We start from the raw sequence: 20389 nt of genomic DNA on the forward strand, positions 1-20389 counted from the left end.
ATATAATGACCAATAATAATACACCAAGTTCATTCATCAAATACATTTGCTATCCTGATACCAAGAAAAATAATTAAATAGCTATCCAATTACAACTCAGAAGGTATCATTGCATGGTGTTTACTATAGCAGTAAAAGGACTAAATTAAAGGATTAAAATAGTATGGTAGTGGAGTCACCTCATCACTATATGCAGAAAGTTCTACAGAATTTCCACGTTTATGAATATGAAACAGGGATTCTCGGTGACGTGTATTTGCATATTTCAACATGAATGCACCAAGCACGATCATACCACACATGTATGTATAAATTTTCCGATTTATTTTGCAAAACCTTCTGTTCATATTAATAGAAAATAGGTCCGAGTTCTGCTAACAAGACAAAATAGTCAATGTTATTGGAAATTAATATTTGAACATTTTGTCGGTAGTGCAAGAGAGGCAAAAATATTTGATGACTTGAACTGGATACTGTTAGTTTTATTTTGATAATGGTGTAATATTCAATATTTGTACTGTTTTACCGTTGTGTTGATACTTACACATTATCGACACATGACATAAAACGTTTTTAAAAATGGCAGCTAAAAACTAAGTCTCTCAAAATAAGTGGATGTATGAAATTAAATAATCGAAAATAGATCGAAAATTCGTGCCTTACATGTTTTCTCATAGGACCCAGGCTTTCTAGGCTATAAGTGCCAAAGCTAGTATGCTAAGCACGTTTTTATCAGAACCCATATTTCACAAACATTAAAACTGTGTTAAAATAATTTTGAACAAAGTCAGAAGATAGCATAAAAGCAGATGCCTACGGCGAGAAGGAGCTTAATACTATATTACCTGCCAACCCAAACAAAAAGGTCATCGCAATACATACAGCATCCCTACAGATCGCATTGTATATGGTGAACGGTGTTACATACATTAGGGGTACACGGAGGTTTACATACCTTCACATACAGTGCACAGGCATTTGCTAGGGCTACCAAAACATCAGGAAAGCCTCGTGATTGTTTATTACTTGATGATGTTAGTATTTTTTTTTTGATAAAATGGATGATTGAAGCAATTTGATTAGATATTTAAAGAATGATTTAAAATAATTTATATGTACACATACCGAATTGTTTTTTTACAATAGTTAGACAAAAGGGTGGAAGATGACGAGTTTATTCATATTATGAAAGGCTGAGAGACATGTTTGCATAGGCAGTAATTTGGCGTTATATGACCAATACCTACCACTTCAGAAAGAGGTAGGTAATGGTTAATTTATTTTTATCAAATGTTGTAATTAAAATAAATATTAAACATCGCAGAGCATTTATGGATGTATGGATGTGAAGGAAGCTAGGAGTGTATGTCACGACAGAGCAGAGTGGCATTCCACCCTCTCTGCCTAAATAAATAATATAATCAAAATGGAGTTCTATAAATTAAACGCTATATTTATAAATAATTTGTTTTCCATTCAATTTTTATGTATTGAATTATATTTATATTGAATTCAATTTTTGATTTTAAAAAAATAGTGTAAGTTATTAAAACCTCTACCTGGCAACCCTGTAACAAAAATGATTCAACAGGAACGATGGGGAGCCAACCCTCCTCTAACGGAGGGTTTAAATTTGCTTACTTATTCATTATTTAAACCTTTTAAATGTTTACGTTCATTTTATGTACGCACCAATACACGCATGTGCAGTGCCGGCTGCTCAATAGGGACTTCTAATGTAGAATTCATTCACTATCATCACATGCTATTTTGGGCGCTTTACTCCAGATAATAGGGGTTAAATTCGCTTATCTGGTTTCGGGCTTCGAAGGATGGTCTCCCTATAAACAAACGTTCGCGAAATGGTGTTGGGATTGTTTAGAATTTTGCGGCTGTTGAACAGTTTTTGACTTCGGGCTTGGAGAAGTGGCGATTGTTGGTTTAAACTTAACTTAAGGCAAGGTTTGTGATCGCTGGCAGCGATAGAGAGCCAATATGGGGAGCGACGAGTGATGCATATGCTTCAAATTGATTGCTAATTTTGCTCCATTATTTTTCAATTACATACGACGAAGGGGTCGACTGCACGATATTGTTTTGTGATACCTTTCAACACAATACGATAATAGTTTTAATATGTACGTGCAATTTCTCGCGGCTCTTTGAAGGATGAAAAACGACCATTTGTGTTCTTTCCACAATTATAAAAAAAATTAAGTCAATTGTTAATCATTACATTTAAGTTAATTTACACTGATTTCGAAGCGTGAAATCTACTTTATTAATTAATTATTACATACTTTCTGTTGCTGTGGCTCATTCTGATAAAATAGAAAGGAAGTAAAATAGAATACACAGATTTTAAGAAACCAAATTTTTTTAAAAAGCTTCGTAAAATATTGAAAATGCTTAGTGAGAGTAGTAAGCAAGAAGCCCGCTCTACGCAATGAGCAATTTCTGAAAATTGATGATGCATGAAATGCTGTTACGTTCAATAGATGACGCTGCCATTGCAGTTAGAAAGCTGTTATTACATTTGACCTGTCAGACTTTAGGAGATATAAAATTTTCAACAAAAGAATAAAAACAATTTTATTATTTAAAAAGATATAAATTAACACGAGCGTATTTGAATGCAACGCTGTGTTAAATTTTCAAAGCAATCGATAAATAACTTACCTATGTTTTTAATTATTTATACAGATTCGTACAATACTTAAATTATAATACATGTACATTATGAAGTTATTAACAAAGCGTATATAAATTGACAAATGACTTGTAAGATATTGTCTTCATATAATTTACGATTAGTCTAACGTGTAAATCGATACATCATTTTAAGTATCGCATAAGTGAATTTAAATAATTCCATAGTACGGTTGTAACTGTAAAATTCTTTTTCTATCACAATTGGTCATTCCATCGGAATGTTTGGTTTTCTGTTGAGTAAATTATTTGCCCCAGTAGCAATTGTGTTTTTCAAATGAAAAACGCAGAAAATTGATCAGAAATTTTAAGCAAATATTTACTGCAATGGTCTGGTCTCACGCAGTTCATTCTAACTCGCACACATTTAACAGACTGAACAAATAAAAGTCTCAAACAAAAGAAAAATATTTGCACATATTTTTATAAACAAATAATTGTAGCAAATGGCTTCAATGTCATTAGATTATTTTTCGTCTCTAACAAAAGATCATGAAATCATACGCCCATATCTTTTGAAATCCAAACAACTTTTTTTTTACTTCGTTTTCTTTTCTTAGCGTCGTCAAATACATATTGTATACTAAACGAATCGGAAGGCATGGATATAAATTTAAGTAAAATTATCAAACGGTATTTTAATTAATTTTTGATGATTTTGTCAACGTTTAAAAAAACGTATTTTTAAGTAAGCCATTTATACTATTTAGATGCTATATAAATTATCCAAGTTATCATTATTTACTTTTTTTTTTTGGTTTTTGAAAGAGATGAATGTAGATCTGAGTGTGAAATATTGGTAAATGGGGAGATTTTGGAACAGGTAGATGATTTCATATATTTGGGTAGTATGTTTTCTAGGGATGGAAAGATTGATAAAGACATAGAAAGGAGAGTGAATGCTGGGAACAGAGTGAATGGTGCACTAAAATCAGTTTTAGCAAATAAAAATCTATCAGCGGAAGCTAAACTGGCAGTACACAATGGAGTTCTGGTTCCAACCCTTATGTATGGAAGCGAAGCATGGAGTTGGCAAAAGAAGGATGAAAGCAGACTGAATGCAGTCGAAATGCGATCGCTCAGACGAATGTGTGGCAAAACGATGTTTGATAGATGTTCGAATGATGAAATAAGGAAAGAATGTAAGGCTGAGATAAGCATTATCGATAAAATTAAGAAAGGTGTGTTGAGATGGTTTGGACATGTGGAGCGTATGAGTGAAGAAAGAACGGTTAAACAAATTTATGAGGCGAATGTAGTTGGAAAAAGAAGCAGAGAACGACCGAGGAAAACTTGGCATAATCAGGTTTGTCAAATACTTGAAAGCGGCCGGGTCAGGAGTCGTAATAATCGTCGGGTATGTATGAGGAGATGCATGAATGTGGAAGAGGCAAAGAATGTTTGCAAAGACCGAGTGGTTTGGCGTTCGATTCTCTCTGCCTACCCCTGCGGGGAAGCGGCGTGATGGTTAGTTAGTTAGTTAGTTAGTTATCATTATTTACTTAAGGGCTACTTTAATTTTTTTAAGGTTAACGAATTCGCCAACATTGGATACTGAAGGAAACATAGTTTGGTTAAAATGTATTTCTTGATTGCATCTTGTAAGCAAAAGCATACTCTCATAAAAAAGCAAATATTTGTTTCGGGATTACATTCGTTATTATATAATATTATATATTTTTTTGCACCGAACATTTCAAATACTCGGATTTTATTATACTACGTTGTAACTGTTACCTTATTTTAAAAATTAGTTTATAATTTTATATCTTGATATATCGCTCACTCCTTTCAAGAACGTCATAAATCAAAAATCGTAAATATTCAGTTGTGAATGTTTTTGGAATGCCCAGAAAATGTACTATATCCCAGTAAAAGCGGCATATTTTTAACCTAATATTTACCCGCTATAGGGCAGAAAGTTTTGTTTTTGCATTTTGAAGAAATGGTATTGTTTAATTATTTTTTCAAATATAATTTATAATTTTCAAATGGAGAATAAACCTTCAGGATTTACCTAAAAAGATCTGTTGCACAGTAAAAAGTTCAATAAGTGGCTTGATATTTATTATTTTTACGTTGTAGTATATTTTTAAACTTAAAAAAACGTTCTCCTGAAAAATCAAGTTTTTTGATTTATGACGTTCTTGAAAGGAGTGCGCGATATAATACTATAAAAAAATAACTGTGTACCTACATATGTCCTTTTGAATGCTGAAATTACTGCTAATTGTAAAGCGCCCTTCATGTGATGTTTTACGAAAATGGCGCTATATAAACTGAACATCATTATTATTATTTACAATATTTCTTAAATGATAATTATACTTATCACGTGTTTGGGATTTAAAAAAAAATATCTGAAATCTAGAAGATAGTAATGAAGAAATATAATCTATTTTTACTTTAATCTTTGGGGCTTAGTGCAATCATGTTTAATTCAAGCCATTTAGTACAGTATAGATCGGTATCGGAAAATTAGAATTTAAATTTATCTTTACCAAAGGAATTAAATGCTATCTACGGATTTAGCAGTGTAGCATATGTTTATTGTATGAATCGATACAATATCGCGATGGGTACAGGTAAATATTGCATGGGTGCCTTGTATCGCGTAATATCCTCTTTCGCTACCATAACCGTCCAACCGATATGTATAGAGTAATAAAATAAAATACTTCACAAAATAATTACCAAAAAATATAATGGTTAAAGAATTATTATTTCGTCCATAATGTACCTTATTAGAAGCATTCAGGCTTATATATTTTATTTTAAATTTTTCCATTTTTAAGTTTAAAAAATCTTGGTAAATATCAATATTTCTTAAAATGTTACATGGCGCGTGTTTCGATGAATCCAGCATCGTTCCAATAATTTATTTTGCAGTCATTGTGGCAAATATCTTTAAATTTTTAAATCAAAATTTACTTGGTAAACTCACTAATGATGCTGAATACTAAGTATTCGTTCTTTATTTCGTTTTAAATTTATCTATTTTTGATTGTTTAAATCTCGGTAAAAATATCTATATTCTTACAATTTTATTTGTTTCGATGCATTAATCATCGTTTCATCAATCGATTTGGTAGTCACTTTGTTGTAGGTAATATATTTAATTATTTTTAATTCAAAATTTACTTGGTTAATTGGTGATATGCTGTATTTCTCGTGAATATCTTATTATTTTAATACTTTTCGCTAATATTTTTATATGCATGGAACGGTTTTAGGAGTGTTTACCTTTATATGACAAGTGCGTTCTTATCTCGCCGGTCATCGGTACAAAACAAAAATTCTTTATTTTTTATCGAAGTTTATTTATTGAATTTTTATGGAATTAATATTCTATGGAATAATATTTTTAATTAATATTTTATGGAATTAATACTACGAAGCAATATCTTCCAACCACAAACAAACTGATGATACGTGTAAGATTTGAGCTTAATACATATGTTTGAAAAAAGTTGTGAGTAAGAAAAAATATAATTTCTTCATAATAATGAGTTATCAGTAGACATTAAAGATCACTGATTTGGTTTTTGAAGTTATTAAGGGATAAAAAAATATTATGTGGAAAAGCGTTTTTTAAAGGTTTTTGTATGTATATACGTATTTATACAGTAAATATAACTACTTTTATAGACACAAAAATTTGAAAAGTGAATTTTTGAAATTGGCGTCAAAGCGAAATAAAATAAAATAAAAACATGGAAGTAAATAGTTTTAAAATATTTTTGTTTTCTATATCATTACTAATTTATTAATTTAAAATATGTTCATATGAGTATTATCAGTATGTATCTAATACGAAAAATTATTTTAATGATCTTTGTTACAAAGAGTAATATTATTTATCTGCAATCAAAAAAGCAGTATTAAAAAGCGATCAAGCATAAGAATACTTACCTTTATAAAATGTTTTTATCAATACATATATGTATTTTTTATAATTTGTAATTACTATTTTTATTACATCATAAATAAAAATAGTTATCAAATTTACATCACAGATAAGTAACCCAAATGAGTATATATAATAAAGGATATTATATATATATATATATATATATATATATATATATATATATATATATATATATATATATATATATATATATATATATATATATATATACACAATGTTTTCAGGGTTTACGAAATGTGTGCAATGTTCAAAAAAATATCGTAATGCAAAATATTTGTCACATTGTGGTAATATCATCTGTTTTAAACTTTGAACTTGAATTGTATTTGGTGAGATGCATAAACAATCATAATCAGGTGTTTGAAAGTGATATTGAATGTGTCGAAACACGTGTCATAATAGATTTTCAGGAATAGTGAATTTACTAACTAGAATTTCCGTCCTTATTTATTGTATGTACAAAACGTATTGATTGATGTAAGTAAAATCGTACAGACTAGTGTTAGTTTTACACTTCTTATGTTTCTCTGGGAAGAAATGATTCATGTAAATATATGTTATAAGTGAATTCCATAAATGCAATACATTACAATTTGCTGTCATTTAATATACGTTTTGCCAAACACAACATGATGGACACCAATTATTAATCAAATATATCATATAGAGTGATAAATTAGACGCTACTCAAAGACAATCAACAGGCTATATATACCTCAAAAGTTATAATCAAATATTGATTAATATTTTTCGAGAAAAATTCACTATCATGTTATTCGAAATGTAACATAAAGGTGATTAAAAATTGAACAGCGAGAGGATTAAGATTGGGTAAGCCTATAAACGATTTAAATCCTAATGACTTTTGGATTTCATAATGTTACAGGTGAGAAAAAAAAATTATTTCATAAATACGATACTGTAAATACACTGATATGAAAATAATATACGAAAAAATACATTATAATGATAATTTGAAAATTAAAATAATTACATATCGCTCACTCCTTTCAAGAACGTCATTAATCAAAAAACGTGATATTTCAGGAGAACGTTTTTAAAGTTTAAAAATATAGCACAATGCATTAAAAATAAATGTCAAGCCACTTGTGTAACTTTTTACTGTACAACAAATCTTTTAGGTACAATCTGAAGGTTTTTTCTCCATTTGAAAAATATTTAGTATATTTAAAAAAAATAATTAAACAATACCTTTTTTTCAAAATGCAAAAACAACACTTTCTGCCCTGTAGCGGGTAAATATTAAGTTAAAAATATGCCTCTTTTGCTGGGATATAGTACATTTTCTGGGTATTCCAAAAACATGCACAACTGAAAAATGACCATTTTTGATTTATGACGTTCTTGAAAGGAGTGAGCGATATGATTGTTACCTCATGCTTTTTTTCATTACGAGAGTATACATTTGACAGTTATGATTTTACGTATGTGATATTATAAATTAAAATTGTACATTCATCAAATTAGAATAATTACCTAACTACCAATTGGATGTGGATAGGGCTTGGACAATATTTACTTGCACCAAGCAAGGTTTACCATGGATGCATATGTATATTTATACATATTAAGTTATTATTAATACACAAGCTACTACGAATTGTATGATAATAACTTATCTTTATTACATTTTCGTATATCAGCACCCAGTTTTACGTTGATAGGAATAAGCGTAAAAATATTTATTTGATTCGTAATAAAAGTGCATAATCGCAAGATAAAGAGTAAGCTATTGAATCAAGAGACCGTATGTACATGGAACAGTGAACGTATATTTTAAATTAAATTGGATTATGCAATTTGGTAGGATATTAAATTTTGCATCAAAACACATTCGTTAGATGAAAGTTAATTCAAGAATAAATACCATGTATATATCATGGTAAATATATTACTTAGTATAAAGGTAATAGTGACCAAAAGAGTACTTAATCTTATGATTTTAATTGAACATTGTTAGTTTTAATTTAAAAATAAAAGAAAGCTAAACAGACAGCACACAATAGAATCCTGGTGGCAATTTTAATGTATGGAAGCAGACAGTTGGTAAAATTCCATATTGAATTGTTGGATAATATATCCAAAATTAAACAAGGTTTATGTGGTTGAATTCTACATTTATTTATGTATATGTTAATACGTGACGCGTTTCGTCTTCTTAGGACATTATCAAAACCATTTTTTTTATCCAAAACCATGTCCTAAGAAAACGAAACGCGTCACGTATTAACATATACATAAATAAATGTAGAATTCAACCAAATAAACTTTGTTTAATTTTGGGTATATTACCCAACAATTCACTTTGTGTAATACCACTTTTACAAAAAGTGAACGATGAATGGTAAGGAGAATGTAATATTAACGTACCCCAAAATTAACAATGCTTTTAATATACATAATATATAAATTGAAGTGTACCTGTTTGCTGAAAACGGCTATGTCTTCGTTGAAGGACTCCGAGGAGCAGACGTCTCCTCCTGCCACTCCGGGGTCACGTGGTGTGCACGTAGCCAACTCGCACTTTTCAAATATGAGAGCGAGCAGGGGGAATAGAGGGTGGCTGAAAGAAAAACAACAGTAAGGTATTCTTAATAATGGCATTGAAAAAAAAACTTAATGTGGAACAACTGTAACCAGTATATATGGAGCCAAAGTGTGGTGGAGTGGAGCGGCTGAACTGCACTGCTCTATCCTTTTTTTCCACACAATGCATATTTGAAAGCGCTGCAGTAAATGTGTAAGAGTCCTTTATCCGTAGATTTACCTTTTATACTTATATGGTGCAAAAACGGTAAAAAATATTTTAAATAAATAATGGCATTGAAATCAGACCAGGCTGAGGATCTTCACATAGATTTGTATACGACGCCGCGACGTCAGTTTATATGGAAGTGACCCCCAACTAGAATAATTTTTTGAATGTTTTTTGCTGATACTTTGTGGATTACTTAAAAAAATTGTATAATACCATGAAATGAGTTTTATTGCATTACAAACGACTATTTTAAAAACTACATTTCTTTCCATCGATAGGTGAATAGTAAAACTTCACTATTCACCTGTCGATGAGAACATCTGTAGTTTTCTAAACTAGTTGTGCGTAGTGAAATAAAACTCAATGAGTGGTATTCTACAAATATTTTTTTTAATAATAAACATGTCATTCTACTAAGTTGCCAAATCAATAAATAATATGCTTTGTGGCACATTTTATAAACTTTATTAAATGAAAAATCAAACTTTGTTTGTAACCACTTTTATCATAACCATCTCTCCGAAATCTACTCTAGTAATAAATTATTAGAATTAAGAAGAGACGTTTACAAAAAACAGTGTTTTATGAAGTATACACATTTGAAATGGAACTTTGTATCCTATACACAAGAAGATATAGAGTAAAATCAAAATGAATGCAAAAAGTTCAATTCTGATCACGAATGTCGTTATTTTAATTTGTTTTTACGAATTAGTGAATTTTAGTCCTTGGAATGCAACCTGAGAGCATTAAGCCATCACGTCTCTTCTTCCAACCCCGAGAGACCATTCACCGACTTAACTCAGCTGGGAGGAAGCCAAGGAGAGGAAAAATAAAAAAAAATATGAAGAATAAGATTTAGAATTGTGGACGGCGTCAAGTTGATTTTACTCTACGTCTCGCGCACGTTTGGTTCGAAGCATTACCCATCGCAGACTCACCCGTATATCGCGTCCTTGTCCCTCTTGTGCACGTGGGGCTCGGCCGCCATGACGTGGTTGGGCACCGGCGACACGTGGTTGGAGGGCGCGTAGTGCATGGCGGCGGCGGGGTGCGGCACGTGCGGCACGTGGTGCGCGCCCAGAGGCATGGCGGCCGCGCGGTGCGGCTCGTACATGCCGCCCGGCCCGCCCTCCATGTAGCCGCCGTGCAGGCCGTCATCGTACTGCAACCAGAGACTGTCGTCAGCGAGAGGACGGGATGAGAGTAAACATGGTCATGAGCAGATACAACAGCAGCCATAGCAGCCAAGATGCCTATGTCCAGCAGTGGAGGACAGAAGGCTAAAGATGAAGAAGAAGAAGACCCTCAAATTTCATGAGAAGACATAACAGCAACCATTACCATAGTAAGCAAGATTAATCAGCAGAATTAAAGAATTTCACCATTTATTCCAAGAGCATGTGAAAGAGCCATGTATGACCATGATAAGACACAACAAAAGCCATAGCAGCCAAGAGGCCTATATCCAGCAGTGCAGGACAAATGGTTAAAGTTGAAAAGGGAGAAGTAGACCCTAAATCCCAAGACCATCATAATGAGCCTTGCATGGTCATGAGCAGACATATCGACAGCCATAAACATAGTCAACAAGATTCATGAGTAGAATTAAGGAATTCCACTCTAAATTCCAAGTGCATCTTAAAGACTCGTGTACTCTAGACGAATTGGAATTGGATTGGCTGTAACAACTACCATAGATCTGATCTGATGAAGTGATCTTACCAGCTAGTAACTAGTGAACTAAAATTGGCGAGCGTGCCTTTGCTGTTACACTCAGTAAACAAATATTCCAACGTACCAGCATAGTCAAACATTCAGCGAGAGTCGCCAACAAGTACAAGAACCAACAGCAAGATACGTCAGCAATGCTCAAGCGGGTGGCATCAACAAAATTGCTTACAGTAATCAACAGAATCACCAGAGGTACAAGCACATTTAACAAAACTTATCAGAAGAATAGACATAAGAAAAGCTATCGACAGAAATATCATAAGTCTTGCATTCAGCAAAGAAATGGGCATAGCAATAAAATAATAAGGGTCATCGTTAGTATAAAATGTTGCTGTCGATCATTATTAAAATGATCAATATCAATATAAAATTTTACTTCACTTGAGACATTCAGATATACTGGTACTTATAGCTACAAATTCAATCTTATAAACAGGTGAATAAATACAGAAACATATGTTATAAGTTATTAATTAACGAGATGTCTTGTCCATCGATTGAAACGTGGTCAATTAGGTCGTATGCACCAAAAATCAATTAAGAATTTACATGATATATAGGTGGGAGTAGAAAATCTTCCACTATTTTGAAAACCAACAACCAGTACGATTCAAATGCATACATGAGAATAAATAATACGTATAATATTATCATTATGTATGAACGTATAATGTCATAAATTGAATAATAAGTTTAAGTCACCCAACACCTTGGTGTTCCTACGCAATGAAATCTGCAGTGTGAATTTACATTAAATAAATCTTTTGGTCCACTATCTCGTTGTCAGAAATTAACATACCATTTTCAGAGAAAAGGATACGATACGACACTACATGTGAGTAAATAACAGGATTCAGATCGTTCCTTCAGAAGTATGTACAAGCTTATACGTATTTTCAATGAGCAGCTTGATATAAAAACTGTTCATCATATTATTTATATTATTTTATCGATTAAATATTATGTAAATTGGCTGCTAGAAGAACATGTTTTTTGTTTGCCATAAGTGCCTATTGAATGTTCTTCTTGCTGTAATGTTGCTTCACTAAGTTATTTCTTTCATAAAAAAGATATTGAGGTAGTTATGAAAAAGGCAAGGTGTTGACGAAACAGATAAAATTTTAACCTTCTCAAAATAAAATACGAATAGTAAAACTGTTATTTATAATGTAAATTAGTTAAGAAGACAAAGTTTAAAAAAAACTTTAAAGTAAATAATTCTCAATTGATTATAATACTTTATGAAATCTTATTGGGTCCACATTAATTAATTTTCATACATATCAAGTATTTAATATATTAATGTTGTATAAATTCTTGGCAAGAAATTTTACTATTAAGATTACTAAATTTACACAAATGCAGCCACAATACTTATTTTTTAAGTACGTTTGAAAATAAACTTTTCTACTACATATTTTGTGATCGGGAGGTTTGGTTTCAGTTTTGCAATCGAGTGCCTTCCCACTGCGCTAAAACACTAATAAATTTTAAATCCTGACAAAACAAACCATACTTGCATATATCTTTAAATTATTTAAATATGTTAAAATTATAAATCAGCATCACTTGTATAACATTTATTTTTCAATAGCAGATTATTTTTTTTAGAAAGAGGTGAAGCAATGAACGACACAGATAGAAATTAAATTATAATTTTGTTTAAGTGTGAATGTTGGTAATACTAGTTGATTTTTTAAATAAAATTATAATAACTTTAATAGGCACAGGTAAAATGGTTTTAATTTTAAATTTACAAATAAAAAATACCTTATTACTCATAAAATATTATATGAAAATTATATGATTTTGAAACATTACTTGTTATTATTGATAGATAAAAGAATCTATTATATCGTAGATAATAATGATGCGGAATGCATCAAAACACGTGTCACAATAGATTTTTTAAGAAAACTATTTAAAAACGTAGATGTTTAAGTTTATACTTAATTGGTTATTACTTTTTTATTTCTAGTTTCAAAAGCTCTTAAATACTTTATAACCGAATAGGTCCTACTTAGATAATATTATCCCACGGCCTGAATGCAAATCGCTCTCCAAGATATAATTTTTGTCCAAAGTACCGAAATGAAAAAAATATAAACATGTGCGGTACGCAAATGTGGTTTATAAATCAAATCCAGCTGAGAATTCATTCCTGTCAGATAAATAATAGACGCCATTATACACAATAAAGGAGAAGTTATTTTGTTGGATTCTTGCATAACGTTCTCTCGTCGTATGATATATCTTACGGGGGCCAATTATCATTCGAGGTGTTAAAAATATACTAATATTTTAGTTTTACGGCAACAGGTTGGGAATTTCTAAACCAAAATGACGGCCGTTTACCTGAAATTCCTCTCACTACAAATAAACAACCGTATTTCACAAATAATAACATATGATTAATAATCATTCTTACATATAATCATAATACCTAAAGAGACTGTCGAAAATCGACTGCTAATAAATAAAATTATTTAAATTACCAAATTGAAATAAGGAAAATTATTTTCCTATATTTAACAGGCGTAGGTATTTATATGTAGTTAAGTGCCTTGTAAAATTTGGTTAAATTCATAGTTTCGTTAATGTGTTTTCATTTTCATTTATTTATTCGCGAAAATCTTTTTGAACACAGGTCTTTTTCATCTGTGTTTTTGAACACGACTAAATCAGATGGATTTTTAGTATAAAAATAGGTGGATATTTATATGATTATGATTATCATTATATGAATCCGATAAATTAATTTCAAAACCCCTATTTTTTAGACCTATAATTTCTTTAACGAAATCAACTTAAAAATGATTAAAAACAGTTTGCAATTCTGTAATTTATTACATTAAAATGTGAAGATAACAGATGTGATAGGAATGCTAAACGCTACATTTTCATAGTTCCTGAAAGAAAAAAAAAGTGTAATTTTTAGGTCATAATTTGATGTTAATAATTTTTATTTATTGTTTTATGAATTCCAAATAAGCACTGAACATTGTGATATGATTTTTTTCAAATAATTCCTAAAAATTATCTATACATAAATATATTTTTAACCAGATAGATTAAGATATATCCATGAAACTCAAGTTAAAAACATTATATGTACTAAAAGATTAAAACATTGTTTTAGATAATATGTTCTGTAGCGCTATTTTTGTAAAATACTACTTCAAAGAAGCTTCGATTAAATTGTAAAATATATATTTATTAAAAACTTAGACCTGCAATCAAATGCCAAAAAAAACGACAATACAAGTATATAGAATCGATTGATTAGCGATTTTTTGTTGCTTTAAATTGCTAATGATAATGCTCAAAACATGATAGTATAATTTGTAATGTGGGCTTGTTATGTTAGGTAAAGTTAGGTTACGGAATCCGGAGAGTAGGAACTGACGTGGCGTTTCAGCTAACAGATAAAAATACCAAATAAATGTATTACCGATGTAAATCTCCTAGATTTCAATCGCCCGCTTTCAACGGACCACTTGGAGTCTACCTTCGAGCACTTTTAAAAGGATGACGGCTTTTAAAAAAGTTATAACAAAACCACCACGCCATCAATTTCGATGATGTGGCAATTCTGAACGGTTAAAAAACGGGCCACAATAAATCGATATCTTAGTGGGTACCTACCCTACCCTCCACTCCTGGCTATCCTCTTCGGAAAGTAAACACATCTGACGATTATTATATCTTCAATCTCCAGTACCCTTTTATTATCTCCTGGTACACCGGACTTACTGTTATTATGTTAAGTCCGAGGCGCGAAAGTGGGCGGTACATTTTTTTCTAGTTTTTTCTGGATAAAAAGTTAATTATGGTAAGCTTCTGAACTACATTAATGTGTGCAACATATTTCAATGTATAAATATATATATATATATATATATATATATATATATATATATATATATATATATATATATATATATATATATATATATATATATACAAATATATAAATTATGACTATACCCTATAAATTTATTATAATTTTCAAGTATTTATAGTCATTGATTGGAAGATATTTTCGTCGCAATATTTAGAGTGTCCGCCTCCGTAGTGTAATGTTCAGCACGCTTGGCTACCGTTCTGGAGGTCCCGGGTTCGATTCCCAAGGGGGTTAAAATAAATAAAAGTGATTGTTTCACTGTCATATTTATTCAATATTACCCTGGACTGGTACCTGAAGCGGAGGGCTGATCACCTTTCCTTCATGTGTAAACGATCAAGATAACACTGCGCTTATATGACGCAGTGCCCTATGCACCATTGGGGTGCGGATAAGGGTTTATTATTATATTTAGAGTGTGCCCAAATCTTTGTTCATAAATTTGAGTTTTGTTCACGTAGGAGTTATATTTTCTTAAATGATATCTCAACATAGATGAAGAAGAATATGGGAGTCTGGATATTTATAGGGCTCATAATCTGTTATAAGTTGGTGAAGCGATCATTTTTAAGACGTCTAACATTCGCAATTCTACCCCTGATTGACAATCACACTACTCAAATTTCGGATATTGTATTTATCTTTATTGTTTATATCATTTAAAATTTCATTTTCATCATTAAACTACTGCTTTACGTTGAAACCTTACTTTACTTTCGAATGTGTAAATTTTTCGAATGAATATTTCAAGGTATTACACATATTTATTTTCATACTAACTTTTAATGCTTTTTATTGTTTATTTACTGAGCTACTTATTTTAGCGGGTACTTTTTATAAAAGCCAATATAATGTTTAGTTGAATTAGTGCCTTATGCACTAATAGAGTGGGATTGGAAATAAATGGTTGTATTGTAAAATACTTAAAAATACATAAAAAATATATTTACTGTCTGATATAATTTCTTTCGTCGGCCTTGTGTATTTATTATGCAGGAAAATACCTACCAAAAAATTATATGAACAAACTTTATTATTTGTCTGTTAAGTTATTCAAATATCAACGTAGCCGAAAATACAATTTTTTTTCTTATTTATGTTGTGTATTCAGAAATATATAATAACATTGTCTCCTTTTGTGGCTCCTCAATGCAAGAAATTATTCGATATTTATGTTAATTCCCGCCATTAAGACCAAAGATAATTTCAACATTTACAAATGTGGATTTTTGGAAATTATTTTGCAGAGGATGTACAGGCGATTTATTTTTGAATGACTATAAAATTTTATCATATCGGAGAAACTAGTTATCTGACATAGTAGAAAAAAATATAAGACGTCTTTAAATAATCGAATAGGATTTTTTTACATTAAGTAATGACTACTTTATTATTTAAAAAAAATGCTAAAAGATATAAGTTTAAAATAATGTTATTAACGGAATTGACTTTGTAACACTTTGATTGGATCACTTATGACGAAATTAAAATGTATCTACTAAATTTATTAAATTAAAATAGTAACGTTCTTATTAAATAAAACACACGTTTATTATATATATATATATATATATATATATATATATATATATATATATATATATATATATATATATATATATATAAATATATATATATATATATATATATATATATATATATATATATATATATATATATATATATATATATATATATATATATATATATATATATATATAAAGACTTGCTACAAGTCCTGGTTTGACCAGGACAGTCCCGATTTTCCGACAATATCCCGGTGTCCCGGCTAGCTTAGTTCACGTCCCGATAAAAAATAAATTTCAATATGGATGACAAAAATAAGTTTAAAAATAATTAACTGTGAAGGATTATTTAAAAAAATTACTTATTTCACTGTACTGTACGCAGGGGGCATTCCAGTGTTGATAATATATAATAAAATAAAACCCTTATCCGCACCCCAATGGTGTATAGGGCACTGTGTCTTATAAACGCAGTGTTATATTGATCAAATATAATTTTTAAAATCCCTGAAATCTTTTCTGATGATCTTATGCGTTAAAAAAATATTTGTATTTTTTGTGGGATGTGTTGTTTAGTAAGAAATATATCACTTTTATCAAATGGCAGTGACTGGTGCACCCACCTCAAAATGTCCTAATGACAAGCAGTCAGACAATTGCAGAAACAAGTTACAGAATTTGCATGCTTGATTGTCTCATAATTTAAATATTTGATTACCTGAGATGGACTGAGATAAGAACACACACGGCAATATTCTTAGATATTTATTCTTAATCTTCGTCGTTATTTGGATTAAGAGGGTAGTGTTCGAAATGCGTTACCTTACCTTCAAAAGTTTGAAAAAACCTTTCATCAATAAGAATCCTTCTTAAACTACTAAATTATGTTTAGAGATTCGGCGTTTAATTTCTAGATCTCCATTTTAATTTACATACTAAATGTTAAAATCAAACAATGTTTTTTTGAGTCTACTAAATTGAATTTTACTGTTAAAAAAACTCATGAAATCAGTGTTTGATTTTATCATTTTATATAAATCTAAAGTATGGCTGAATGACAGAATTAATTCTATTGCGAAATATAAAAACGCGATAAGACAAATGTAAAACACATTTCGTTACCGCGAAAAATATTCCAGATTAAGTATAAAAAATTAAAAAATAAAACTTTTTGATTATATTCAACTTATATGGTATGGTTACCTTGATACTCGTGATCTATGTAGTTGTTGTGTTGTGTAATTTTTATGATTATGATAAAAAATGCAATACTATAAAAACGATAATAGGAAAAGTAACAGTATTAATATGTTAAATCAGTGATAGATTTATTAAATGATATGTATGGTAGAATTATGTTATATAAAACTAAAATTGAGCATTCCTATTTTAAACCAATATTAAATTAATTTAATAATTACAACTTTTAGCATCCTGTTTTCGTGGTACATTTTTATACCTACGAACGCTTATGTTAATTTTCAACATAGAGGAAATCATATAATATAATATTGAATATTATGTTAATGTAACGTATTAAGTTTTTATAATATTAATATCAATTTTTGATTTATTGCGCATCTTAATAAATAAACTCTATTGAAAAATTGACTCGCTTCTTAAACGAAGTACCGAGAGATTCGATGACGTCAAATTAATCAAGAGTTAGGTCCGGTTTTTAATGTGTCCTTAACACGATGTGACGGTAGATTTTTTATTTTTATAAATACGATTTACGATTGCAAACTACCTCAATGTATCAAGTTTTTTTTTATATAAAGGTAATATTATCCAATCCTCCTGATATTTAATTGCTTATTAATGAAAAGAAACGGGATTCACTATTGAAATGCTTTTATTTTTAAAATTGGTGAATTCGTTATTATTTTTAAATTAAATATTGTACCAATTTTCCTGATTGTCAGAATTAAATAATTAACTTTTTTATGCTTTCCATAGATGTTCATTAAGCTGAATATCGCATTTTTAATTACATGTTGACTCTAAACAAGGTATGTCGAGGGAAAGCTTTAGATTTTTTATGTATGAATGTCTAGAAAATATGTAAGAGTATGTAAAACTAGATCCCAGGTGGGTAATCAGGACAACGTCTCATAAACTTGTAATAATTAAACCCCTAATTGCCTCGAGCTGTTACCATCATCATTAGGCATACGATTTATATTTAATTGCATATACGTATGCATTGTTGTATGCGTTAGGTAATCATTTTACTATGATATACAACCATACATGGGCTTTCACGAGAAAAATACACGATAATATTAAATTAAGACCATGAGATATCCGTATCAGGAAATAATAAGCGAACGACGGTGTGAGAAGACATGTAAGGAATACAAATATAATATCTTACTATAATCTAATATATCCAATACAACGTAGCATAAATCAGAAATCCGTCGGTATTCTCATTAAATAGTGAATAAACCAATTAAATTATTTTGATAAACTTAGCGATGCATATGATCGGATGTTGTGTAAACAAACGAGATATTTTTTGGTTATGAAATCGATTTTACGTTTTCGAAGAGCCTTGGTGAGTTTTCAGTTTTGGGGTCAATCGAGGGTGAGAGGGACAGCCGCCATGATTGATGATGACACCAGAGCGGAGCATCGCCCCCGCGCGGTACCAGGTCGGCAGGAGACAGCGGGGGTTACACAAAACGTACTACGTTCCTACACCAGTTTTCCTTTATTGATCGGTCAGCGCGGTCGATAATCAGCTGCGACCGTATGTACATTATCTTCTCCTGGTACTTTGCATTAATTAAACATGAAAGTTGAAAAATAATCCTTACTTTAAACCGGTTAATCCCCAACTTGCTAAATAAAATCCGAGGAGCTTTATTTTAGTGTAAGTTTATAAAACTGTACTCGAAATTAAGACGTTGAAACCAGTAGTGCTATGAGAACTATATTTCGTATTCTTTTTATGTTCTCACGGTGATGGTAGATTGGTAGGTATACATGTCTAAAGGGCAAGAGCTAACTAATAAATAACGTTAAGTTCAAAATCCGTAGGCACCTATGTGAGTAAGTATATGTATAAATATCAATTAAATTAAATGCAAAGGAACCATTATATAGAAATAATTATCTTAACTCGATTACTCGCGAGTCACGGACTGAACACAATAATATTCTCCCGATGGTTTCCAGGGGACCAGAACATGCTAGCCACTCACCGCGCACTTCCCGCATATATTGTTCGTATACAGACATGAGCGCCGGACTAATTACAGAGGAATACCAGAAAAATTCTCCCAAAATGTATATAGCCGTATCAGTGTGTCTAAATCTTCCGAATGTTAACAATAGCTACATCGCCGAGCCATTAAAAGCGCTGTATTCCGACAGAAACGATTTAATTGTTTCTTACAATCATTGAAAAATTCATAACATCCAAAAATGTACGAGAGACGATAATATCCGAGTAAAATGTAGAAATATCTCTCGATCTGCATATTTTACCGAAATGAATACATTATTCAGGCGCTTTCGTGGAATCGGCATTAGCTCTAACCCTCTATTATATACTTTGGTATACTACTAGATTACATACGGACGCACAACATCTAGCCGCGTACACAACAGTTAGGAACCGCGTTAAAACAAAATATGTGTAACATTATCGAGCGATTTAGTAATAAACCACCAACATGTTTAATTCGTATGCAAATGGGATACGAGATTCTCGAAAATATTATTCTTAAAAATACGCGATTACTTTTGTTACTAAAAATAAGCAAAGCAAAAAAATAAGAACGAGGTAAAATACTTCT

General features: G+C 30.6%; 1 protein-coding gene across 2 annotated transcripts in view; it reads right to left on the bottom strand.

Annotated features, from left to right (window-relative positions):
- hth (Meis homeobox homothorax) overlaps window positions 1–20389 on the bottom strand; it is a 449971-nt gene that overhangs the window by 417546 nt on the left and 12036 nt on the right. For both annotated transcript variants that reach the window (XM_088277921.1, XM_088277922.1), the window contains exons 2-3: window positions 10361–10584; window positions 9083–9224 (exon numbers count right to left, since the gene is read on the bottom strand). In XM_088277921.1, coding sequence (XP_088134047.1) covers window positions 9083–9224; window positions 10361–10584 — 366 coding nt within the window. The remainder of the gene's footprint in view (window positions 1–9082; window positions 9225–10360; window positions 10585–20389) is intronic.

The sequence above is a fragment of the Brachycentrus maculatus genome, unplaced genomic scaffold (genome assembly GCF_059751285.1).
Source record: "Brachycentrus maculatus isolate JH-2025_06_01 unplaced genomic scaffold, ASM5975128v1 h1tg000050l, whole genome shotgun sequence".
In the NCBI taxonomy this organism is placed as follows: Eukaryota; Metazoa; Arthropoda; class Insecta; order Trichoptera; family Brachycentridae; genus Brachycentrus; species Brachycentrus maculatus.